The following is a 27,251-nucleotide window of genomic DNA, read 5'->3' as shown; positions in this document are numbered from 1 at the left end:
GAGTTTCAATTTTCTTATTTGTTGAAAACCAAAATAAGCCTTTGATGAAGTGCTTACTTCACACTTCATGTTTTTACTGAGTTTATTAAATATATCTATAGGTGTAAATCCTTGGGGATATTCTATCTAAACCTGAACTTGCTTCCGGTCCCTGGGAGAGTAGGTACAAAGATTTGTGTGCTATATATATTGTTGATTGCTCTCTTGCATTCATTCTGATTTGCCAAGAGAGTACTTTTTCTTTACAAGTTTAGTAATATAAATTAGAAAAAGGAAATAGTATGCCAAAAGATGAGAACGTGACTACTCCATGTGTTTAAGTTTCTCCACCAGTCAGGTTATTTGTTTCATAAACCAGAGCTAGTGGGAATACACATAGCGTAAATCAGCATTTGAAATGAAAAATAAAATACCAGACCTTAAAATTCTTTTTGGAGTGCATCTTCTCTGGATGTTGGTGTAGAAGCAGATGTTTGACCAATAATATCTTACACAGATTAGCACAGATTTTGCCTGATGGTTTTACATACTCTTATTGGTTCAGAATTCTTTGTGTGGGACGCCTGGCAGTTTCCACCCACTTCATTTTCCTCCCCCTCTGCATCTTGCTGGAATTCTCCTTCCAGTGTTATCTTAGCTTGTCCAGCCTAGAGTATTGCCTCTATAAACTGTATCAGAGCAGTATCTGGGCAGGTCTTCAGAAATGCCCAGTATCATGTGCTTAGGGAAAAGCATAAGAACGTGGTGTGTACGTGTATAGAGTAGCCTTTACAGCTACAAGAAAAAAAAACTGTAACAACCATAAGGAAAGTGCCTTCTGGGGATTTTTCCATATAAAGAGGCACAATTCTCCTTCTTGCCACTGATCAAAGGTTTCCGTGGCTCAAGCTGTGTTTTGTTAGAGCTGTGAGGAATCACACTGGCATAACTCTGACACTGGATCATAACTAAAACACAGTTGCTTCTGGTGCTGAGGTCTGAGCAGTAAATACAAGTCTGGCATCATCCCCCATCACCAGACATCAGCTGTTGTGGCACTGACCCCTCGGTAGCACCTCTCTTGCCCAGATGAGTGTGTTTGGCACCAGGCAGGGCAGGGAGGCTATACTCTTGCACACCACCACTTAGAGCACTGTGTGTTTCTGAATCAGAAAGGTACAGCATGTGAAAGCTTATGAAAGGCTGTTCAGATCACTACTGAGCTGGAGTCTTTGCTAATTTTCCTGCAGAAAACCCCCCTGTTCCTTTTCTTGTGCCAGATGCTGAGTTTCTGGAGAGCCTTCCACAGCTCGAATAGCTGCCTTCACCTGCAGATAAACTATTTGAGTCACAACACTGTTCCATGTCAACCAGTGCCTTCCTTTTTCTTCTGTACCTGTTCATTTGGCATGCTTTATAGGCAGAAACCCTTTCGGAGTCAGCAAGAGTATTTATCAGTAACTCCAAACCAGCTAAGAGATAGCAATACTGTCAATACTTGTGCATGGATCCCTGCTTGATTTGCCAGAGATAGTGGTCTCTAACAAAGGATGCCTGCAGTAACAGCCACACTCAGCTTCTGGAGAGGATGAATCAAAGTTTCTTGATTTATATGGATACAAGTGTTATAAATCTGCCAGCCTAATTCTGAATGGCTAATCACCAGTGGTGTGATACAGACTTTTAATAAGTGAAAATTCTCAGAATCCATTGACTCCCACTGGACTGGGAAGTGTAGCGGTACTAATAACTTTGGTGACTGTAGTATGCATATAGAGAATACATCCCCTCCATGCAGTTTTGATGACTCCCAGTGTGTCATCCACAATTTTGACACCTTTCATCATTATGAGGAGGCCATTTGACTGGACAAGTCCCTCATCATAATCTGTACACTGTCTTTCTGCAGAGGATCTTTTAAAGATCTTAAGTCATTTAGAAGGAGGAAAAAAAAAGAAGGTTCTTTTCACACTGAAGGATATTTACATGATGTGTCACATCACTGGAGCCATCATGCTGATTCCTAAATAAAGTGGAGCTTCCTTCAAGACAGAAAGGTGATCATCACCACTCTCTTTTTCTCCCCATAAATCAAAGAATTGCAGAGGGGTTTGGGTTGGAAGAGACCTTAAAGATCATCTAGCTCCAACTCTCCTGTCATGGGCAGGGACATCTTCCACAGACCAGAATTGCTCATGAATTCTACAAGCTAATATCTTGAATTCTTCAAGATGGAGGTAGCTTTTTACATAAAGATGACCATATATATTGTCTGCATATGTGTGACTAAAGAAAACCAATAATTCTGGCAGGTTGGTTAAAGATTGTTTTCTAATTCTTGATGCAGTCTGTATTTGTCCTGACAATACAATCACCTTCATTTTTAGCTGTATTTCTTAAGAAAAGAGGGCCTAAGTAACTTTATTGCCTGTCTGACTCCCTGCACATGTATTTTTAAGCTGGTTTGGGTAGTTTTGGGTGCTTGATGGGAAGAAGAGGTCTCAAAGATAGCAAATTCCTAAAAGTTTTGTGGAAATCAGATAAGAAGAATTACACTGATGTTATTCTTTTTGTCAGGCAGGGCAGTCCAAATATGCGTGATACCAACCAACCATCAAAAAGCCACCATTATCACGTTCACTGTTTCAGAAATAACTAATCAAAAAACACCTTCATAAAACTGGGTTACTGCCATCCTTTTGGTCAGGTATCTCTGTAGTTCTGTGCTTTCTCTCCTTGCTTCATTTGAAGGACCCTGGACTGTTTCAAAAAGCTGTCTCTTGGCCAGCCTTCCTACCCTGCCACAGCAGCACCATGGTGTGTTTGGATCAGCAGTCACAGGGGGACGACACAACTGCTGGTCCACGCCGCCCGTCCTGCCTCACACACTGGAATAAAAACTTATTCAGGGTGTATCTTCAGTCTTAGCAGATATATCTGTCTAAAACACAATGATCCCAAATTCATGCAGTTTGGGTCCTTCAAGAGTGGAACTAAAATGTGCAACAGATATTGAAGAACTCCCATTACTGCCACCGAAACCATTTCCTTTTGCAAGCCTGAAACATTTGAGCTCAGTCACCCCATTTTAATTTCTACCACAGAACTCTGCATACCTTACTGGTCTCTTTTTTTTTTTTTTTCTTTTTTTTTTTCTGCTCCATCTGTCCCACAACAAAGCTTTTACTAAGTCTTGCAGATCTCACATACACATATTCCTAGCTGGAAGCAGGATTGAGAAATGAAATACATACGGTTGTGTGTGCTTAGTTACAAATCTTTGTGCTCAACTTTGTTTTTATTATTTCAGAATTCACTATTTTAATATACAAATTGAGCACTGTTCCTTTCATCATTTCATTGCCTTTAATTATAGTCATAATCATCTGAATATGGAGTCCTGTTATCAGATGCTCTTAACTAATTAATTCTGTAAATTACTTGGAAAATCTAGGGTGAAAGTTGCTATGCAATAAACATTATTATTTATGTTTCTGGCTCCCAGTGTATACCAGATAGATTATTTTAAAAGCATCATGTCCCAAATAAGGAGAATATCACTTTACTCCTCTGCTAGACAATGTGCAATTGCACAGAAGCTTTGGGGGCTTGTAACTGACAATTTTACTACCGTGAATTTAAAAAAATGAAGTGTGTGAATTCTCTGCTGCCTGGCATTTTTCTGTGAGGTCAAGCCATCTCTTGGCCCAGAAGATCCCAACGGAGCTGAGTCTGTGGTTTCCCTTCAGGGAACAGTCTGGTGTTTTGCCTATGAATCTTTGAGTAGATACAGACTGGACTGGGTAAGGAGAGGGACACAGGGAAATTTGAGCATCTACATCCAACCCCCCTGGTTTATATGGCTTATAAGCTCTGCTTTTTAGGACAGTCTGGCAGGGCTTGCAGAGTTCAGACTTGACTGATGGGGAAGGTCAGGGATGGTCCAGAAGAAAGTTGATAGGGCTATAGAAAAGATGAAGTCAATCTGGTCCTTCTGTCAGTGATCCTTCTTCAAGGCTACCGTTTCCCTGCCTTACTCTTGCTCTTCTTCTCCAGCTTCATTTATAATATTTCTGGGTTTTTTTTCTGGCTGCAGTTGCATGTTCCTCACTGACTGCATCCACAAACCCTGCTCGTTTGTTTTTCTCCAGTGAGGCATCAAATGCTGATTAATCTCAGTGTTTCCCCAGCATCTAAAACTTTCCTTAGGAGCCAGATACTGCCCACACTGTGCACAAAAACGCCGCTGACATCAAGAGTTACGTTGTAGATCAAGGCGAGTATTGACAATACAGGAGTTTTACTGCAGATCAAGGGCACTGGAGAAATTCTCTGTGGGAGTTTCTGCACATTTATTTCCAAGTGGTTACACTGGCAGGGAGGTAGGCTGCTACATCCATAACAGCAGGCACAGATCTGTCCCTGTCATGGTTTGATCACTGGAACTGAAGAATAAAGAAAGTCCTGCCTGGTTTCCACTATTAAAGTTATCCTCAAGTATTAAGGTATTTTTTTCAAAAATGAGTTGTAAAATTCCAGCCTAACTAAAGTTTCAGAGTTTTGCAGTTGTTTTCAGTGGAGTCAGGGCTTCATCCTTCATGCTGTCCAGTGATGAATTAAATGATTTTGCCCTGTAGTTTGGATATCAGTTTGGTTAAAATGTGAAGGGCCTTAGGAACCCTTAGGATAAAAGTGATCAATCCAAAGTTCTATGCATTAAAAAATCAGTGAAATTTCGGCCTGAAAGTTAAAAATATCCAGTCATTATTAATTTAAATCATGTTATTAAGTAATTTTACTTCTACTTCAGAAACGTATTTTTGAAAGAAGTTCCCTCACACTAGACTGAATAGCATGTGTTCTGTTAGCATTCCTAAAGCCCTGCAGCCAGTTATTCATCCCACTGTTTAATTTACAGCCTGTGGTTTATGATGGGTCCATTCCAGACTGTACATCATTCGTCTAGAGGGTAGAGGAGGCTGTGAGACTATGAAGGGAACCAAAATAAACCCTCTTTATCACACGTAATACTTGAGTTACAGATTAAAATATATCTTTATGATCATCTCTTTAATTAAACCAAAGAATTTTGTCACCCTCATGGAGTTGTGCCAGTTGGCGCCTGTGGCAGAGAATCAACTAGCTTTAACAGGATTGTCCTTAAAAAAAGCCATGCACTATTTTAATACAGTTGTATCCTGAACTCAATTTGTTCTGTTTAAAAAGAGATAGAAGGGGATAAATTTTAGAGCAAATGTTTCCAGTGTGAAGCTGGTGTAAATTGTTTTGCTCAGAGAATAACTACCAATGTTTGAAACAAAGTTTCATATATAGTTGAAATGTGTATTTTCAGGATATTTGAAGGTTATAAAAAAATCCCCTTTCTACAATGAACAGTTGTTCTAGTTCTCTGACAATGCACATGTGAAATTATTGTTTATTATTTTGATCACAGCAAAGCCTTTGATGATATATATAGATATGTGCATGTGTGCACTGTCTTCATAAGCCACTGATCTTCATTTCTAAATCATGCTGTGCTCACGTTTGTTGAACAATATTATAAGAAAATTATTACTTTATTTTGACATTTTTCCTAGGAAACTCTCTTAAAGTTCTTCAGTGAATGTCAAGAGCACTTACAGGAAGTAATGAAAAGAACTTTAGAAAACTCATCTTTTGCGATAATCTGAGCTCTAAAGTCTCCTGTTTCATGCCGAAGTGTTATCTGAGTGCACTGTCACTCTCCTGAGCTGCCACGTGCTCAGGGAATCTTCAGCTAATATTGGACTTGCGTTAGTGCTAGGAGGGTGTGCTTCCAAAGTACATTATTAAACAACCTAAGCACCTGGCTTCAGGGATCTGCACTAAGAGCGCTATTTTGGGGCTTGATTTTAAAACTTTCATGGTGAATTTTTCAAGGTCACAGATGTCACTGAGTGGCATACATAGGAGCTGATACCTTACTTCTTTTAGGATGTCTGAAAATCTCTCTCTTGGCACGTGTCGAGATACCAGTAATCCAGTAGCAGTTTCACACATGGGCAGTTTGTGGGCCTGTGTCTATGGTATGACTTGCAGAAACAGATATTCCTCTCTCAAACCTTTTCTGTCTTGTGCACTTAACAATAAGTGCTGTATGTCCTGGTACATTGGTTTTCTTCTGTTTCTCCTGCACTGAAGAAAACCACAATAAGCTGAATAAACCCACAATAATAAAGAATAATTCTGATACTTTTTTTTTTTCCCAGAAAAGCTAGGGCACCCTTTTCATTCTAACAGAAGCCTTTTTATTTATTAATTTTAAAATAGCCTATTTTCCAAGATGAAAGTTGAAGGGCAGCAATTATCACTTTAATGTATGATACCAGTAAAGGCAATAGCTCCTGGTAGGGAAACAAAAAAGTTAAGAGCGGGAATTAGGAAAAAATCAAAATCTTTTGATTATATTATGTTTTTTCTGTGTCTGGAGCACAGTATACATTTGTACGCATTTGTCTAGCTGTAACAAGGCTATATATTCAGAGAAATATACAAAGCTACATTCAGAATAATAGGGTGAAAAATTAACATCAGAACATGTATAAATGTCTTTATGATCTATTAATATTTAGGTGTAGTGTATAGTTTTTTCGATATGTATTACATGCTACAGGTTTATAACATAAAATGTAGAAAAAAAAAAAGTCATAAATGAGGCTCATCATGAATATTTTCTCTCAGACATGTGCTTCCAAAGGGACTATACTAATTAGTACTGAGATTTTTAAGGTTGGAGGCATTACAGATAGACAGACAAACATACACACAGGATAAGCTACATTGCCATTCCATCATGGTACTTTTGTGAACAAAATGCAGCATTGCTGAGGGGTGTCTTGACAGATTCATAGTTTTGATTTTCTTTTAGTGGCCTCTTCAAGTGTTAATAAAAATATAAAAGTTTTATGTCTGTTGCAGAATTATTTGGAGTGCAGCCGTCTGCCATTGTGCTACTGAGAATGTCAAATAGAACCTGAAGAGAAAGGTCATGGAGCCCAGCTCTCACAAATCAGATTTCTGTGCCAAAGGGAATAAGGTTTTCCACCTGTGCAGGGAGATTTTACACTCAACTGCACCCATGGTTTTCACCAAAGGAAATCAGTCAGCTTTGTATACGCGGTGGATGGGGCGGGGAATGTAGGTATTAATCACTGTGACAGACATCGTGTCAGTCACAGCTGTCAGATGCAGTTGTCACCAGTTTATATTGTGCTTCGGAGGTGTTTAACAGAAATGACTTTGTTAAAACTTTAAAGGCAGAAAAAAATTAAAAGGAGGATGGGGACAAAGAATGGGTAACAAAGGAAAAACTGGAGAACTAGTTCTGTACTGTGCAGTGCCTCTGTTTGATGGCACCTGGGGGGCAGCATGCACAGAAGTTGATCCAAAGACTTGAATTAGTTTATTTCAGTTGCTGCCAACATGAAATTTCCCCATTTCTTTCTCTGCAGTAAATAATTAAAATCATTAGTGCTTGTTGCCATTGTGCTGCACCACATCATGTCACATTCCATAAGCACTTTGCTGTGAAATAATTGAATTGTGTTTTTCCAGAGACTTACTTGTTCACAGTGGAGCCCCTGGTGGTCCAGTGGTAAAGGCGCCGCGCTATCACCGCGGAGACCCGGGTTCGATTCCCGGTCAGGGCCACTCCCGGGCAGGTGGGGCTCGTTAGCTCTTAAAGGCAACCCACCTACGTCCTAAGGACCTCGCTGCCACCGTCCAAGCTCGCTTGGCCCCGGCAGATGAACCTTAGGATTAAAGGGTGGGCTCAGTTCCGCGCACACTGTGTCTCACCTAAAAAAATCCAATGCGCAGGCTGGAAGGTGGAAAGACCTTCCCCGGATCTTCGCTCGCGAAGACTGGCCATTATTATTACTTGTTCACAAGCCTGGGTCACGTATAAACAGAAAAGAAAGGGACAAAACCCTACCTCAGATGTCCGTGCCGTGCAACTCCCTGGTGGCTCTGGGAATTAAATGTCCCTTGGAGGTCGGAATCCAGACCCAAAGCTTACAAGTTAGCATTCAATACAGCAATTTTTTAAACTTTTCACAGGATATTAATCTTTCTCCCTGACCACTAAGAGCACATACCTGGTCCTGTCACATGGTTGAACTGCATGGAACTTGAGTTCTTCACAATTGCAAAAGGGTGGGCTCTGGATTGTCAAGGCTAATAATACTGTAAAAAATATATAAACCAGACTATTTCCTCAGCTGCTATAAATAGTCAACTTTGCTGATGAAGCTGGGGATCTGTCAGTTCTGTCTGTTTGTGTACAGCTAATTCACAACAGTGCTGCAGTTTGGACAAGATTTTTGAAGGGCGTAAGCAAAATAGAGACTATTTGTTCGTTTTATTTTTAGGGAGAAACAGACAAAGATCAGGTCTATATTTCAAAGCTTTTTCTAATAAAAGTGTATGAAAAAAAAAACCAACAACAACAACAGTATCTAACAGAGCTGTGCCGGCAAAATCCTGAGTTTATTTGCTATTTCAGCAGCCAAAGGCACCTTTCGCTGATGTACTTTGGTTTCGGGAACTGCTTTACACAAACAATTCAGAAATTTACCTGTGTTACTTGTAGCTGGTTTGGACAAGGCTGAACTGTGTGGTTTTCTGTTCCATATATATATATGTGTGTGTATATATATATATATTTGTCTCCATGTTTTACTGTATGAAAGAATCCCAAAACAGGCAGAGGAGAGAGTGTATGCAGGGAAACCAGCTAAACTCTCTCTTTACCACAGAGTTCCTTGGGGCCTCAAGTCAATAAACTGCAGACATCAGAGAAGCGCACCATGTTTCTTTCAAGAAGGATAATCTTAGGTGTAATAACAGCTGTGTTTCTTAAATGTTGGGGGGGGAACAGGGCAGCAAATCAGAGTTTTTCCCATTTCTCCAGACCTTTTATGCATAAGGGATGGCACCCAGCTGCTTTTGCTGAGTCTGTGCAAGTTGGACACTTCTGAAAGGAGACTTGTAATCATCCAAGTGGCATAGGCATTGGCTAAACCACAGCTACTGGGATATCCTGGGTGACTACAAATGAGTTTTAGGGTTATGTAGTGTACATTTCAATATAGAAGACATGGGGAATTGAAAACATGTTTTGACACTTAGAAAGAGACACACATTTTCAGAACTACTGACTTCCAACATGTCTTATTCAGAAAAGGTAGAGATTCAGGCTCACAGTTCATTAGGAATTAGGTTGAAGTTTTAGACACACATGTTTAGAAACATTCGATGAGTGTGATTTGTAGCAACTTGAAATCAGAACACAGGTGTGCCATTCGTTGCTCAAGCCAGTGGATTTTCCTGCCTCACATTAAGGTGCTGCACCCTGTTAAGATACAGTGGAGGTGGGTTATCCTCAGTCATTTAGCTGGAAGAGAACTTACAGAAGCCACCAGTGTTGTCAGAATGGCACAGCAAAGTCATTTAAGCATCCTCCTGAAAATTAAGAGAGTTGCAATTATGGATTTCCAAACATGTGAACCCAGACCTTAGGGGCTGAGAGCACAATGTGGATGACTGCAGCATCTCACCAGAGTGGCAAGGCTCACAGTCAGTGTTTATGTTTGGGGCATTTCTGAGAGGGAAAGAGCTCTAATGAAGCATTGTCTGTTTGTTTGTTTATATGCCTAGACCAGAAAGGCCAACAGTTCAACAGCTTGAGCCTTGAAAGGGTACCATTGCCTCCAGTGTAGCATCAGAGTAGTTAAAGGTGTTCCTTTTCAGTAAGCCCACCAGAAAATTCAGTGTCTCCAGGGCTACAGGAAAATTTCCTTAGTTGGGCACTGTAAAGGCTACTTCCCCATGTTTCCCATTTTAGAACTTAAATATGTTATTTAAATTTACCCTCTGCCAGATGCTCTGGTTTTTTTCTACTTTCCTCTGTGTTTAAGACAATGATTCATCATAAATTGTCAGAGTCTAAACAGTGATACTGTGCCTTGATTTTATCCGACTGTGATTCCCTTTTATTAAGTAATGAACACCATGGGTAAAAGTCTGCATATCATCCTCTGACGGTGACCTGGACCTTTTTAAAAGCTTTACTTGTAGGGCATTCAATTCAATCAGATGCATACTGATGAAAAAACAACCACCCATAGCTCTCGTTGACTCTGTACAGGCAAAGCTTGACAGCCCAGCATCAAACAAAAATTGATTTCAAACCCAAAAGTCAATATCTTGCTTTTGCAAAGGCACTTTGGCACTTGAGAGGAAAGTTTGCATGTAATGTACACATTTGATGAACAAAATACAGAGGAGATGGCTTGTTTGGACTGGATTTGGTGCACCTGTGGTTTTCTATAATCAGTAAAACCAATGAAGTGTTGATCTGTGCAGCTAGAGGGAAGCTTCAAGTCATTTTACATATGCACATGTAGCATCCAAGTGAGCCTGATTTTTGACATAATTACTCTAAACAAATGAAGTTTCTTAAGTACAAGTATGACCTGGTACTGTCCCAGAATGAAATCTCAATAGTTTATAAAGCTTAGACTTGCCAATCGGTTACAAGGTGCCATTTTATCTGCTTCCTGATTTTGAGGTCCTCCATTTCCACTTGCTTCTTGTTACTCTCTGTGAGATGAAGAATGGTTGCATGTTTTGCACATTGTATGCTGCTGGAAGTCAAGTTTATATTTTGATAGTTACAGAGTCTTTTTGCACAGATTCTGGTATGTGTAGCTTTATTCTAGCAATGTCTAAAATAGCTATGGATAGTGTCTGCAGACATTCACAGGGACACAGAGTAGTGTTGTCATGAAAATTCACTACAGGTTTTATGTTCTGCAACTTTTTTTGGTGCTCACTTACTGTAGCACTTGTTAGTGCAAATTCAATGTCCGAGTCGCGCATTTAGGTGAACACTCAAAGCTATTTACGTCTGTATGGGCAGTGTTCTTCTATTAAATAGTTTCCAATGCTAGTGGGATTTTTTGAACGAAAGACTGCACCAACTTTGCAATACAGGTGTGCACAGGAGGTTTTTTCCTCAGGCTTTAATCATCCATAGTTGGTTGTATGTTTATGCATACAGCATTATAAAGTATTGATGAGATACAAGGCCGTGAAGATTGGGATTCAAAGAGTTCAACTTCAAGAAGAGTCTGAACCAGAATACTCTCTAGAACCACGACATACTCACTCATGATTCTAACCGCATGAACTGAGGACTATGCTTTTCTCTGGTGAGAATCCTTAATCAAATGGCAGCTCCCTAGTATTCTGTTACTTAAAATAATAATTTTTTAAAATATCAGGGTAGTTTTCCAATTGTCGTTTAGTTACTTCATGGGGATTTTACTTCATTTCTGTTTTCCTTTTATGTTTCAGTGTCATTTTGGGACTTAGCATTTTGAAAACCAGTGGCACAACATATTGCTACAGAAAAAGGTGTATTTCACGGTATGGTGCCACCCTCTTGATGGTAGGAGAAGCTGACATTAAGTCAAATTCAGTGGATAGACTTCTTGAGAGATTCAGTCACTCAAGTTGTAATGCTGATTCTAGTTTTTAAATGTTAGTGAGAGAAAACAGTCATCTCTTCTCAGATAAATCATCTGACTGAGTGGCCTGTTTCACTCCATTTCTATCATCATCCTGCGCAGTGGCTTCCTCACTGGACTACCTGACTGTCCTGTGCAGACAGAGACTGTTGTCAGACATTCCTTGAAGGAGGAAATCCTCCATAGTTTGCAGAATGTCAGCAAATTACCTGTGCTACCTACAAAGGTGCTGGGTAAGACCCAGTTCAGTCTTTCATAGTCCCCCTGACCTCAGGTGGCTCATCAGACTGAGTGAAGCCCCCCAGCTTCCATAGCCGGTGGCACCCAACAGGACAGGGTGATTTCAGCTGGCTGGTGGTGCCTGTTCTGTGAGTGTACATCTACAGCAGATTGAAATATGGTCCTGGAGATGAAGCAAGGCTCTTAGCTGCTCTGACAGTTGAATGCAGAGTTCATTATTTTAAAAAAGATTGTTTCCTCTGCAAGGGGTGGCAGGATGGGGGGTAGGAGGGCGGGGGATTTTTGTGTGTGGGTACAAGCACAATTGCCCAAAGTCACACTACCAAGTTAGTCATCACAGCTACTGTGGAGCTTGAGTTCAAGGGAGCACTGAGTGATTCATTCCACCTGGCACTGCATACAGTGAGTAAAGAGAAATATTTCCTGTACCTAATCCAGACACCAGTCAGACATCAGGCTGTCTGAATATGAGCAGATATACAAATGACAAATGTGTGGAGGAACAGGAGAAGCTGGGGGAAAAAAAAAAAAAAGAGAATGTCTTTCACACTCAGAGGTTAGCACGTTTGCCCTGAACACAATCCCAAAACCTAATGAATCAGAAAGCGTAATTGTTACATAGACTAATTTCAAAACAGAACTACTCATTAAAGATTAAGGGAGAGAAAAGGAACATGAGGTTCAGACCTTTTATTGAAATTTTGCCATATTAGCTTCTCATTGGTAATTTTTTATAGTTCACGTTTATTCAGTTCTTCATTCACAGGATTCTGTCAAGGCTCTCTAATGTGCACCAAGTACAAGCTTCATTAACTGTGTTATCTTTCAGCTCTGCTTTGTCTGTGATTACCAAGCTGGTGTTAATCAATGACATTTTAATGTAAAAAAAAAAAAACCCACCAACAAGGAAAAACCAACAAAACAAAACCAACAAAACAAACAAACAACCATAAAAGCAACTTGATTTCTATTGGTGGGTTTTTTTTTTTTGTATTCAGATTTCCAAAGTTTCATTGCATTTGAATACAGACATTTTATGTTAGACACACTTTGGATACCCATTAGAGAAAATGAGGCTTATGGGGCATTCATTAACTTCTGGGCTATTTAGACTTTCACAGTTGCCAGCCTATCTTCTATAAATTTTGAACTTTGTCTCTGGGTTGCTCTTTCATTGGCACCTGATGTCTAAGACTGGGAGGGCTCCTTTGCTATTGACAGATCTCTTTTGCTGTCCCTTCAAGGCAGAAATCATTCTTAAACTGTGTTGCTTGACTCTGAGAAATATTAAAAATTTGGATGAGTGTTTTACAAGGTGTTTGTTTTATTCCTTTGTATTTTGTTAGTTTGGCTGATCCTTCTGAATAACATGTCAGGTTTTTCATTGGAACAACAAGTAGAGAGGGGATGATAAAGTCTGTGTCTTTCTAGACAGCAAAGAGGAAATCAGACTTTCCCTGTGTCCTACCTACAGGGTGGGATCTGTAAAAATTCAATGCTGCCTAAAAGCTATAAATATACAGTGTTCATATATAATATACAGCAGGATAATCAGAGCATCTTCCTAGTATATAAGATCCATGCACTCACATGGCGTAAAAGAGCCATTGCAGCCAGCATTAAGGTTCTTCTTCCTGTAGGGAAATATAACCACACAGTTTAAATCACTCAAACATTGTTGATCTAGTTAATAATCTCAGAATCATGGAATCACAGGTTTGGGTTGGAAGGAACCTCTAAGATTATCCAGTCCTTACCCCCCTACCATGTGCAGGGACATGTTTCATTAGAGCAGGTTGCTTGAAGCCCCATCCACCTTCACCTTGAACACTTCCAGGAATGGGACATCCACAGCTTTTCCAAGCATGTTCAAATAAGGAGACAGTTGAAATTTTAGGAAATCGAGAAAGAATTCGTTTTGAGGGCTTCCATTATCCTTTGCAAATCCCTTTGCAAAGATCCTAGGATCTTTGGTGACCACAGAGAGTAAGAACCTTAATAGGTCTTTTTGCATCAAAAAAAATTTGCAAAGCTGCAGTAATTTTCTGTAGGAAGATTTCATAACTTGTGCTTTTGTCTGCACTTTATTTCTAATGTCCCTTAACTTGAGAAGCAGACAATAAAAAAGGGATTGTAAAGCAATTACTAATTGTAGTCAAGATATATTAAATTCAGTAATGCTCAGACATGACATAGTGTTCAGAATTTGTATATGAAAGAAATTAAAAACATTCTGGAAGGAAAAGCTACCTAAATGTCAGGGAAAAAAGAAATACAAGCTATAAAATCCTGTGAAAAATCACATAGACCAGAGTAAGATACATGTGCTGTCTTTACTTAGCAAAGAAATCACAGAGGATATGCAAATAGGGAATGAAAATGACACATTTTTACTTGATTCGAAAGCATTATCCATAATAGCATCTGCAATGTGTCTGCAATAATAGGGTGTAAATTGGAATTTACATAGCAGATCTTTGAAAGCAGGCTCTGACTCACAATGTGAAAATGGTGTCTCCAGTAGGCAAAGTCATCCAATAGCAGGAGAACTTCACAGAATGCCTTTTGCGTATTCCAGGGTCTACCTGTTTACCCCCTTGATTGCACAGAGTATTCATCTCAGGCATATAATGGCAATTTGAAGGCCTGGTCTTGGAAACCTCTAGTATGTTGCTCCTGAAAAGACAAGTCATTTTCTCTGGGCTGAATTATGTTCTTGTGAGTGGTGATAGACTGACAGCCCTAAAAGCTGGAAACCCTCTATTTATGTTCATCTCCCTCAGCCTGGATTTAATAAACTGTTCCTGTCTTGATTCCTATCTGTTGAGTGGGGAAAGGGTCACTAGTTTAACTCAGCCAGCAGTAGGATTCTTCCACTGTTCTTTTTATTACCTCCATGGTCAGGATTTCAATTAAACACCAGTCCCCAGTGGGATCCAGTCCAAGGATGATTGGTCATTTTGATTCACATGGTGCTGCAGAGGTGAGGTCAGACCTAGTTTAGTTCTGATATTTCTTGTCTATATTCATTACTATCCCCTTTAATTTGCTGGCTGATGTGCAAAATTTGTCAGAGCTAGTGTTAATTCAGACTCCAGGATGGCATTATTAATTTTGGTTGAGCTTTGGTAAGTCAGACTTCTGAATAGTTCGTTAGATTGCCATGAAGAGTTTGTCTGTCCAAATATAGATGACTACTATAGACGTCTTTTTTTGAGCCTGTTGTTTTCTGATAATACTGACACAAAATAGAGAAAACATCACTTTTAAGGTATCTATCTGGCCTTTCTCAGGGTATAGGGTAAAATGGATTGAGATCCTAAAACCACTCAGTTCTCCCCATGGAATATATACCACTGGTCTCATGTCTAACCTGACAAAGCCAGAGGTAGACACATGTTAAATCAGAAAAATAGCACCTTTGTAATTAACACCAATTTTTTTTGCTAGACCACTGCAAGCCACCCTGAGGTTCTGGTGTCATCAGCCATAGTTAATGATGAGGTAGTCTGAGTCAATGCAGGGTGAGGAGGGAGGGGATGGTTGTGTGTCACACATCTCCATATTTTATCTAATGTGTCTAACTATCTGAGAAGGTACTATCTGAGATACTGTGAATGCTTTTTATGTTCCTCTCCCAAATCCAAGTCCTAATCCAAATTTCAAAAGTGTCAATAAATGTTCAGTACCGTTCACTGTAATTTACAACTGCATACAGTTAACTCAGTTCTGAGGCCTTTAATTAGAGAATAAATGCATGCTATTTTTTTTGTGATACAGAAGTCTGTCTGGTAAGTATTAGATTGATAGGATAGACATTCTTTTCAAGGAAGGCATCACATAGGTATTGTGTGTTACAGAATCACAGGGTCATAGAATTGGTAGAGTTGTAAGGGACCACAGTGCATCATCTGGTCCAACCTTCCTTCTCCAGCAGGGTCATCCTAGAGCACATGGCACGGAATTGCATCCAGAGTATCTCCAGTGAGGAGATATCTCCACAACCTCTCTGGGCTTTATGTCCCAGTTCACAGTATTAATGACTTTTGAGCATAAACCTACTGAAATCAGAGAGGTATATGTTTCCTGTATCCCATATGCAGTGTGCTGAACTGTTAATCGCCCTCTAGTTCCATGAAATAGTTTAGTTTTAATTCATTTCGAGAAAACCTGAAAAAAATCTTTCATGGTTAGTTAAAAAAATAAAAATACAAATGTAATCAGCAGTAGATTGGTCTTACCCAAATATTTGCCTTCCTCAATCTACCTCCCCTACTCTCCTGGCTAAGAAATACTTGGAGTTTTACTCAAAGTAGCCATATCCCTGATCTTTACATCTTTCTTCACCGTATGTTGTTTCATTTTCCTGACACCTTAGTTTTTATACCACATGCATTTTTTACTCAGTTTGAGTATGTCTCTTGCAGTACAAACTGTTGGATTTTGTTAAATTGTATAACCCTGACATGCTTTCATGGCTTTCCTTAAAATCAGTCTATGATTAAATATATTCTCAGTCTTCCTGTTGACTTAGCTATTGAAAGTCGGGCAAACCAGGCAGAACAGACTTCTCTGGGAGCTGTATATCCATTGTAAAATGGCTCTAATATGTTATCTATCCAGACTGGTTGTATTTTTCATGCTTTATCACAAATCAGTGTCACAGATAGATTGCAGTTTGCAACCTGCAGTTGTTCACTGGAGTTAACTTGGCTGTCAGGACAGCCTATCTGCAGTGCTTTAAACTTTCAAAACTTTTGTGCATCAGACTGAACTATTTTTCTAGCTGGCTGAGGGATCAATGCTGTGTCATTAAAACATATGGAACAAGGCTGTGTTACCCTTTTGAGTTTGATTTAGGATATATGGCATCCCAGCCTTCGTACTTTTTAGAAGTGCCTGCACATAAATGAATGCAGTATGGAACCACTTAAATCATGAACCTTAAAAGTATTTTACTTATGTTTTAGATCATCCTCCAAATCTTCAAAATCATTCAAGACTTAGAACTCCACCACCTCCAATATCACATGCTCACACCCCAAATCAGCATCACGCGGCCTCCATCAATTCCCTAAACAGAGGGAACTTCACTCCACGCAGCAACCCCAGCCCAGCTCCTACAGACCACTCTCTTTCTGGAGAACAACCAGCCACTACTCAAGAGCCAGCCCATGCTCAGGACAACTGGTTACTTAATAGTAACATCCCACTGGAGACAAGGTAGGTCACTTTCTTTAGTACTTAAAATGTTCTGACTGTGTGTGCTAAGGATGTTATGGAAAATACACATATCTGTAGAGCTAGCCTTCTAGTTTGTGAACTGGTGTTTGACTTATGTATTTTGAGTTGCTTTTATTATTCCTTGTGTCTTTTTATTTGGACTAGGAGAAGAGGAAATTGCTCTTCTTTAGTAAACTAAAAATGTTGTCTTTAACAGCTGTTCATAAGGTTATTTTCCTCATTTAAAATTGGAATCAGGATCATAGATTAAAAGGTTCTTTGTTTTCTTTCTTTTATTTTCCTTTAATGTCTTTTCTTCCTATGTGGTAGGATAAATCAATATCCTATTTAAAAAACTGAAATCAGTCAGTATATCGAAAAGATTTGGCTTTCTGGCTGTGCCTCATCAAGCAGGTACTTTTGCAGTACATCATTCAGGAAAAGTTGATCTTGTTTTACCTAATAAGGAGAGGTCAGCTGCTGCATTTTATTGTCTTACAGCATTGCTTCAGCAAGCAAGAAACACTGGATAGCAGGGCATCAATCAGTTAATGGTGCTTCCATTTAGCTTCTAAGGTCCTTTCCACCTAAGCAGCACATGAAGGGTGTGATAAGTGTGCACTGAGTTGTTCTAGTTCATAGCTTTGTTCAGGTTCTATGTAGGTTCTGGAAAAAAGAGTTCCCATACTACCTCAGCCTCATTCTTCCCATCTGTGGTGAGTGCCTCTACTTGCTGTCCCACTTGTATTCTCCTGAGGTTTTGCTTCACCATTTCCTTTGCTACTGAGAAGCCAGTGGGAATGCTAGAATCATTTGCCCACATACTTGGTGCCTTTTTCTGTATGAAGAGAAGTCTTCCAAGCCTAAAACATGGTGCACTTACTCAACTGTCTTTTTTCCTTCATTTGTCCAACTTTCTCAAACCAACAAGATTTTAGACAGCAAAAAACATACAGTAACTGAAAGCTGAGACAGGGGCCAAATTTGTCGCATTGCTGCCTGTGGAAATGTCATTGAGAGCAGCGATAGCTGTGTCTGTATCCTGGGACAAACTGTACCCAGTTTTGCCAACTTTTGCTAAAAGAATGTTTTTAAAAATGAGCACGCCTCAATCTTTTTGAGAATGAGCTATGTCTACCGGCCCTCTGAAACTTCCAAAACAGACCACATTTTATGGCATTTAAAGATAATTAATTTCTCTGTGACTGCTTGATTAACAAGACTTAACTAAGAACTGGATCCAAAAGATTAAGACAAAATTATAAACAAGTAATGCAAGTGTGATTTGGCAACAGTTTCAGTAATTATATCGTGTCACTAATTCTCAAGCATATATACCCAAGCATTGAGTTTTATGTGTTATTTCTTCTTAAAATTATATTTTAAAAAAACTTAGGCACCACTCCTGCAGCTCTTTTGGGATAATGCTCCTTAATTACGGTAGAAACCCTGTTCCTGTTCCTAAACTGGGTTGTGAATATACTGGTTAAGTAGTGCAAAGATATCCTCACATCTGACTGCAATGTCTCAGCACCCACCACCTTAAAACTGAGAAGGAATGTCCTTGCTGCTGGACCAGTGGAGAAATGTCAGAGATAAAAACTCTTTGCTGTAAACATCCTGCCTCCATTTGTCCAGTTTTGGTGGCAATCAGAGAGTGCTGGAGAGACAACTCTACTTAGAAATGCAGGAGTTCACAGAGAGAGCAATTATCTGGCTAGTCCTGGACTGTTCCTGTTAAATTGTAAATTAGTACATCTTAAAGACCTTCCTCATTTATTCTCTGTGAAATCATTGTGGGTGAAATTTTTTCAAGATCTGAAGCAGACTGCTCTTTCTGCAGGTTGGATTGGTCACATTATTGCTGTCAGACTGGAAGTTGGAGGTCTACCTGCATGAAGAGCACTTTCTGCATCATTTAATGATTTCACAGATCAGTGACATTTGTACTTAATTCTCAATCTAACCATTATATTAATTTGGTAGAAAACCGGTTATTTTAAGGCTGATGTTGAGTCTTTCAACACGTTGCTTGAAATGGCATAATTTTGCCCAGTGTTCCTTTAGACAACAAGTATGTTAGAAAATAATGTGTAATTTTATGCCAAATAGCAAATGAGCATGACTGACTGTTTCTTTACTTATACAGCATTAAGAAAATAAAATGTGTTATTATGGTGTCATAAAGCGAGGAGGCTGTGGAGCATAGATGAACAGTAAATCTGTGACTAATCTCCTCCACTCTGACAGTCTACTCTTCTGACATGCAGAGGTCTTCCATTTCTTTCAGTGGGAATTCTGTAGACATAAAAGACCAAGCTTCAGAGTTGGTTAGCAGATTCAGATGTCCAATTCTACCTCTTCCATGAAGTGGATCTGCCCCAATACAAAGATTTTTAGAACCAAAAAAAAAAAAAGGACCATCACCTAAGAGAATAAAATACCCAATATGTAAAAATATAAATCCTGGCCCAGAGACATTAATCCAAGAATTAAGGCTTTTGAAGTTAGGAGATTATAGTAATCTCATGTCAAAAATGGAATTGTATTTCTGTTGAATATCCGTTGGTTTTTTTTTAATCCCACATTGGTCAACAGAGAGAGAGAAAACATGAAGAAAAAGCTGCATCTTTTAAACAGGGATTGTCACAGGCTGTGAAACTTGCCTACACTAATGGACTTTCAACAGCCCAGAATTTGAAAAGACTTGATTTTGACTGCCATGGACTCCAGGCAGTATTCAGAACTGGGAATTTAGGATAGTTTGTCACTGCCTGGAAATTTCCTTACTGTATTGCAAAGGCAAGCAGAGATGTGTAGCACAAGTATACAACTGACAGGATAAGCATATCTGAGAATTTTATATGTTGCAAGAGGAAGAGCCCCTCCTCTTCTCTCCCTCCTTTTCATTAGTTTCCCTTTACTCCCTTTTCTCTGTTTCTCCTTTCTCCTCTTTCTTTTCCTGTCTGCTCCCTTTTTTGTTGCTTTAAAAGCCATGTATTATCAAGGTTGTGATGAGAAGATCTTTGCTCAGCAGTCACTCCTGACAGGTAAGTCAGTTCCCCCCATATTTATTCCTCGGTCTTCTTTCTTCTGTGGCCTCCTTTCTGTTCCTTTACATTTGACCTTGTGGGAACAAACAAATGCCAACTAGATGGACGTTTAGTTGACAAACCAGCAAATTTTCAGGAGACTTCCATTCCCAGGAAATTTCATGTGGTAATCATGTAAGGTCAGATTTCTGCTACCACAGCTCCTAATGAGAAAGAAGAGTGTTTTGTAACTAGCCAGCAATTCACAGGTGATCTCCAAGGGAGCAGACCCTGTCCAGCCTTCCGTGAGGAGGACAGTCATGCGTCAGTCACCCTGGTGACCCAGCGACCTCTCTGTTACAGATGCATACATTATGAGATTATATAACCCTCCCCTCTTCTGTTTTATTGACAATCCACAACTGAAATTTGTGGAAACAATTTGACATGGATTTTAACTACTGATGAACTTTTATTGATTGGTGTGTTGCTAGAAGCCTTGCCTCTTACCCATTAAATGCTCAGTGCATGCACATATGTTGCTTCTTTTTGCATTGAACTCAGCATCCAGCCTTTCCTGCATTCCCAGGGAATGTGAGGAAGCCGCAAACACTTGGGGATGGATTGATGTCTCAAGTGCTATGGCACACAGCTCATGCATGTTGATCCACTTTACTCCAAAGCTATGAATAGGAGTCACTTCACTTTTACTTAGATAAAGGAGTAGATCTGTACTGTCAAAGCAGCCCGGAGGCCTCTAGAAGCAGGGAGTTGAGCTCAATGAGTGTTGGCATTAAGCAGCAGGAAGAGGAAGGATTAAGAATGAAAATTAAGGTTGAGGACATTTTAAAGAGACAGTATCAAGGTTTGCATGATGTGACAGTACTGGTTTTTCATGGTTTAGCATGTTATCCTGAGTCCAGTTTCTCTGACAGAGGAATTCTTGTTTGAGTTCATGTCAGTTACATCCTCTAAGCTTTAATTCTACGTAAGTGATAAAGTGTCACAATGCTACCATATTTTTGGATTTTTTTGCTAGTTTTGGCCAGGGGATTTGTTCACATTCAGGTTTAGATTCACTTTTGATGCTAAAAACAGACATGGGCAAAATCAGGACTGGTTTTTTGTTTTAAAAAGCATGGGAAGAATGTTCTTTTGCCTGGTCTTGAGAAACAAGCCTGAAGGTGAGAAAGACACAGTCTGTTCCCAGCTGTGCCTCTTACTAAATTCTTTATGTTCTACTATTCTCCTCAAAAAATACAAAACAGTTCAGCATTTATAGGTTAAAATGTGATTCATGCTGGGGAGGACAGATACTGCAAAATGCCACTATTGTGTGCAAGGTCAGTCCCAGGCATTTTCATGTTTAGGCCCTAGGTATCTTACTTATTGCCTGTTTAAAGCCAGATTATAGCAAATACTCTGGTATTGGAATTTGGGTTACAGCTTAACCTGTTTCTAGCTTCTGTCTGCTTATCCCTGAGAGACTTTCATTGGAATACTCTTATTGAGCAAAACTTGAATTTTGAAACTTCTAAATAGGAAGTTATTGCTCCAAAAAGGAAAGCAAATTAATCAAATTGGAAACTAAAATGTTCTTCAAATCTAAAACTGAAACTAAAGCAAAGGAGTAGCAGATTTTTGCTAGAAATCCATAAGCATGTTAGATGCAAGTGTGCTGCCAAAGTATTGGCCAAAGTGGGATTTAGATACTATGTTGTACCTTTTCAGAGTAATAGTAACATAGATGGAAGAGTATAACCAGATTACAGCTGTGCTGGATTGAAATCTAGTCCTTTGAATCCAGCAGTTCAGAAGGTTTCATATATCAGTGGCAGTAAATAATGTGAAATGAGCAACTCTTTTTTATACATGCACATGGGCGTGTGTGCTTATATGTGTGTATATGCATATATATAGTGTATATATAAAGAAGTGAACATTCTTAAAAGCTATATATGTATATGTGTAGCATCTTATACATATAAATATATGGTCCATCATTCTAATTCCATTCACAACTGCACTATAACCATTGTGGTTTATAAGATCACACTTCATATATGCATGACTCACTGGCTTCATTCATGTTTCCATATGTATGTAGAAACATAGCAAAGCAGACATTCCTAGAGACATTGCAGGACAACCTCATTGAGATGGACATTCTCACCTCCTCCCGACATGACGGTGCTTACAATGATGGGTATGTGACACTTACGTGGTCTTCCTGTTTACTGTACAGTCATTATGATCCTTGCATGAAAGCATTTGGTCATATCAGTGATGTTTAAAGGCAACACCACTGCTGCCCTCTTCCAAGATGGCTTTGAAAAAATGAAGTTCTGGGACTTGGAGCATTATGTCCTGTACATATTAATGGCAGACTCATTAATATGCTGGTGAGCCACAGCATGCCATTTGCTTTTTCTTCCCTTGTTGTTTTGAAAGTAATTTCATTAGTAAGAAGTACCTACAGCAATTTCAAGTCCCGTATTAACTAAGATCAATTTAATTTTCATAAAAATCTTTAACCATTATCGTACAGGCAGCCTGATACTTTATTGTTAAACTGATGTCTTCCACATACCTTATCTGACAAGTGTCTGCTAGTGGTGTATGTAAACCAAGCCTTTGAGTTTGATTTACCCACCCATTCTGGCATGTTCACCTCCCCTTTGATCACTTGTCTTTTAAGTTATAATCAGCTTTTAATTTGATTCTTAGTGCCAAAACTGTTGAACCTTGTGTTGGCAATTTCCAATTCGGTAGCCATTATTCACAGAAGATCTTTTTGGTGTACTTGAACTACTGCAGGTACCTCTTTGCTCAGAAAAGATACATCTCTGTCTAAATAAATCCTTTTCAAGACACAGAATACTATATGACTTATTGTAAAATCAATCCTTTTATGTAGAGCATTAGTAGAAATAAAGGATCTTTCTCTAATGCTCAGCAGTCATGCTTAGAGTAACAATAAAACCATGGCTGTAGTACTACAAACATCTATTTTGGAGAATTATGTGTTACTTTTTACTGCACAAAGTGGTGGCTTTTCTGCATGGTGATGTTTCTGTATGTGTCATTTCCTGCTGTGACTGCACAAGTGACTTCATGGGGAAAACAGAGTCACATCTTCATCTGATATTAGCTACTGGCTTAACTGACTCTCAAGGATCCATGCTGATTGCATTTGCTCTGGCTGCAAATCTGGCCCCATAAACGATGGCGGAATGTGCAAAGTGCATTGGGGCTGTTTCTCAGTCCTCACAAGCTGCATTTTTGTTTTACATCAGCTTGGTGATAAATGAGTCAGATCCCTTTCCCAGATTTCATTCCCAGATTTTGAATGCCTTGTACATCATGATGTCCCACCAAAATCAGGTTTTTCATTTAGGATTCCCACTGGGAATCCTAGACAGAACTCCCACTGGGACATTTCATTTCAGGAACTCATGAACTTCAGTGTGTTCTTTTTGTGCTGACTTTCATGAGTCTCACACGAAGTGCTCATAGGCTGGCGCTCAGGCTGCGTTTGTCATAACGGGCAAAATACGGTGCCTCCCAATGTCACTGGACAGGAAATGCTGTTGTCTTTGACAGTAATTCACACTTTTTTAAAGGTAGGCATCAAACTAAGGTGCTCTGGACTGCTATCTGGAAGCAGGTGCCTCTCCCCACTGGCAATACACAGGACTCTGATGCTTTTAGCCATGCCATTGTCCAGTGCTTAAATTTGCTGTGTGGGGACAGTGTGAATATTCCCCTCTGTGACAATTTGGGTGCTACGGAATGGCTTAAGCTCTCTTTCCCCATTACCACTCACCGATGCCACACAAAAAACGCTCTCATGCAGTGATCAATGAATTGATAAACGCCCCCCTCTTTAATCTGAGCTACAGTCCTCTTCAGCCTCTGTAGGGCATTTCTGTGGGAGTGTGAACAGGCTCCCGGTTCTGCCTGTACCACCAGTCTGCCGTAGCTGTGCTTGGGGTATTCATCTCACTCTAATGCCAGCTCTTCCACAGAGGGGACTCCTGCCCTTGAAGAGTTCTCTGTGGCATTGTTGGCACTGTGATCTTTTTGTCTGGTTTTGTTTCCCTTTACTCTGTGTGACTTGCCTTTGATTTTTATTCTTCTCTTTTGTGCATGCCGTTCATGTCCGTAGCCAGCATTGTGTGAAGCTGCTTTCCTCGTCCCAGCAGCAGTCGCCATTCTCCCACCCCATGTCTCCCTTGGCATCGATTTGTGTGAGGAGTCACTTGCTGTTGGTCTTTCTTCCCTCAGGCACTTCCTGTTCAAACCTGGAGGCACTTCTCCCCTTTTTTGTACAACGTCGCCGGGATATCCCCTGACGTCCAGCACTGTGTACTCACCTCCCCCTAGGCCCCTTCCCAGAAGTACCTTTTCTAGACCTGCCTTTAACCTGAAGAAACCCTATAAGTACTGTAACTGGAAATGTGCTGCTCTGAGTGCCATTGTCATCTCAGTCACGCTGGTGATCCTGCTGGCCTATTTCATAGGTAAGCTCGTTTCTGTTTGTTTTTCTTCTTTTTATTTCATTTCTCTACAAACCTCCCATAGTGCTGATGTTTGGGAAGCAAAGGGTCAAGACTGTGGTACAAAGTGGTGGGGAAATAAGGCCTCTGTTGACTTCATTGTGGTTGCAGTGTTATGCAGTATTATGGCAGGGAGCTTAACATATGTCATAAAGCCAGAAGAGCTTAGTAAAACATGAATCATATGTTGTGCTCCCTTCAGTGTCATGGACTGTTTACATTCTGCAGAGGAAAGTGTACCTGGAGTGAGACAAACCCACCAGGATTTTTCTAAGCAGCCCATTAAAACCGACAGTGAAGTCTGTGTCCCAGTCCCAGTCACATCCGTGTCGATGAGAGTTGACCTTTATGGGACAGGGTCAGAACCAAGATTCTGATACACAAAAATGTGTTTTAATTCTATGGTTTGGTGACGCGTCCATTTCAATGACATTAAAGCAATTATACTGTTCAGTTCATAGGCTGACCAGGAGGATGGAGAAGGAATGCGTTTACATTGTGGTTTAACAGAGCCTTTTTTAGAACAGGGGAAGCAGGTAAAATTTGCTTCTTGGGTGGAGAAGCAGTGAATTTTTCTTGTGCTGTGCATGATCTGAACTTCCTTTGTTTGTGAGGCTTGTCGGTGTTCATTGCAAAAAAAAGCATTCTTACTGTATGTTGCAAAAGTAATTGAACTACTAGAAGTGAGAATTGTATTTTTAAGCCTGTAAAGTTGGAGTGTTACTATTACTTTTTCTTCAGTTAGATTTGATATTTGTGTTATGTCTTACAAAAGTCCATTCCTAGACTTCTCTGTTAAACTGTCAGTGGTACAAGCCCTAGTTGTCAGACACTTTTAGATGTGATCATGGGTAAAAAAGCCTGATTCTCATGGCACAAATAAGTCTTTTTGATTTCACTGTGACTTCCTGTACACTAATGATCTATAAAAGGTTGTGGTTAGTATTACAAATCTTAGTCTGGATCGAAAGATTTTTGCTTTTATTTCACATGAGTATAATTAGCACTACCACAAAGGATTGCTTTTACTGTGTTCCTTTTATGTACACTTCTTTAATGACTGATACTTTTCCACTTCTGCCTTGCATCATATTCTGGTCACTTTTATGTCTCCTGTAAGAGGAGCAGGAATGATTAATTAACCAACATTAAATCAGCAGTAGTTTGATGAAATATGCAGTCAGTTTCCATCGTTTGCTATGTACATTTGGACTCGCCTTTCTCATTTGTCTGGTATTCTCCTTATGCCCTGAACATGGTTCTTTTGGACATTATCTCAGTGTGTCAGAGGAGAATCATTATAACTCAGCAGAGAGGTGCCTGTAAATTCTGAAGGAGGAGGTGTGTGTTGTTTGATAGATTGAGAGGAGTTGGGTTTGCCACTCGGTATTCTTGAACTCTCTTTTTCAGAGTTCTCAAAAGATCACGCTCCTGCTTAAAATCACAGTTAGTGTTGTTAAAAGGTAGGTCCACTGAGTGCCCTCCCATCCTTTTCTTGTCTCCATTCAGATGAATTCTGTGGCATTCACCAGACTCCATGGATGGCTGGCAAGGTGCCAGAAATGCTGATCAGATTGAACTGCTGTAATTATGGGTCATAATTACTAATTTCTAAAGGAACTATCAATTATTTAAAATCAAATTCAATGGTTCAGTTCAGCATAAACATATTTAGCAAAGATTGTCTCTACCAGACCTAGTGTTCTAATCAACAAGCAAAAAGGCAGATATTTAATTAGATTTTGATGAAAAATTGTGTTTAATTTCAAGTATAATCAATTATTAATTACTGTAATGAGTGACTCTGGCGGGGTTTACTAATTAACTCATTTAAAAATTATGAATAACCTTTTCATTTGTAATTATTTTTTACATCCTGTCAAGTTGCAGATGAGATTCGTATCACCTAACCCAAAAGAAAAAAAATTAATCAGGGAGTCAAAATGTTTGTCCTTTCACTAAGTTAAGCTGAGACATTTTGCATTCTGATATAAACTGCGCAGTTCTTAAGAGGAATGTGTTTATTCTTTTAAATAACCTGGTGTGTTTACAAAACAAATTACTGTTTTTCCTCCCATTTTATGTTTCCCCCTATATTTGCATAGTTGCATTTTCTTACAGATGCTGTTTCTCATTTAAGCAGTATCTTGCTCTTTTTGATACCATGGGGACAATCTGAATGGTAAGGTATAACTTAATCATGAGTAAAAGGTTTAATCTATATAACAGCTCATGAGTGCAGGGAACTTTAATACTTTCTTTCTGCTCTTGTTAGTTAAAACAAGCATAGAAATTATCTTTTTAATGAACATTTTTATCCGTCAGAGCAAACTGAGGTCACTGGAAAGGCTCCCATTTGAGTGAATGGGCTTTGGATCAGGCCCCATGGCAGCGGCTTGGCATGTAATCTAATTATTTGTACAATGATTGGTTAATGGCAAACCTTCAGAGTAGTATCTCAGCCTTTAGGATGTTCCTCACAGCATCAGGCACGTCACCATCCTCTGTTTAAATATTAGAATATTGCACTATTATTAAAATATTGGAATATTGCATTAGAACAGTAGCACATTGCAGGCCTTACCTTCCTGCAGAAGTGTGTGGAGCTAAAGATATCAAGAGATACATGAGAGACCCTGCTGTGG

At 39.5% G+C, this 27,251-nt stretch overlaps 1 protein-coding gene across 14 annotated transcripts in view; it reads left to right on the top strand.

The window, feature by feature from the left end:
- The window catches only part of TENM4 (teneurin transmembrane protein 4), a 1,544,468-nt gene that overhangs the window by 1,312,791 nt on the left and 204,426 nt on the right, over positions 1-27,251 (top strand). For 9 of the 14 annotated variants that reach the window (XM_050333746.1, XM_050333747.1, XM_050333755.1 and 6 more), the window contains 3 exons: positions 16,763-17,015; positions 22,155-22,253; positions 24,335-24,570. In XM_050333746.1, the coding sequence (XP_050189703.1) occupies positions 16,763-17,015; positions 22,155-22,253; positions 24,335-24,570 (588 nt within the window). Of the gene's footprint in view, positions 1-16,762; positions 17,016-18,972; positions 20,066-22,154; positions 22,254-24,334; positions 24,571-27,251 lie in introns of those variants that run through there. The other 5 variants (XM_050333753.1, XM_050333751.1, XM_050333759.1 and 2 more) reach the window with 2 other exon arrangements.

Source organism: Myiozetetes cayanensis, unplaced genomic scaffold (assembly GCF_022539395.1).
Source record: "Myiozetetes cayanensis isolate MyiCay16 unplaced genomic scaffold, myiCay2020 scf5-8, whole genome shotgun sequence".
In the NCBI taxonomy this organism is placed as follows: Eukaryota; Metazoa; Chordata; class Aves; order Passeriformes; family Tyrannidae; genus Myiozetetes; species Myiozetetes cayanensis.
This window is presented reverse-complemented; position numbering and strand designations above follow the sequence as displayed.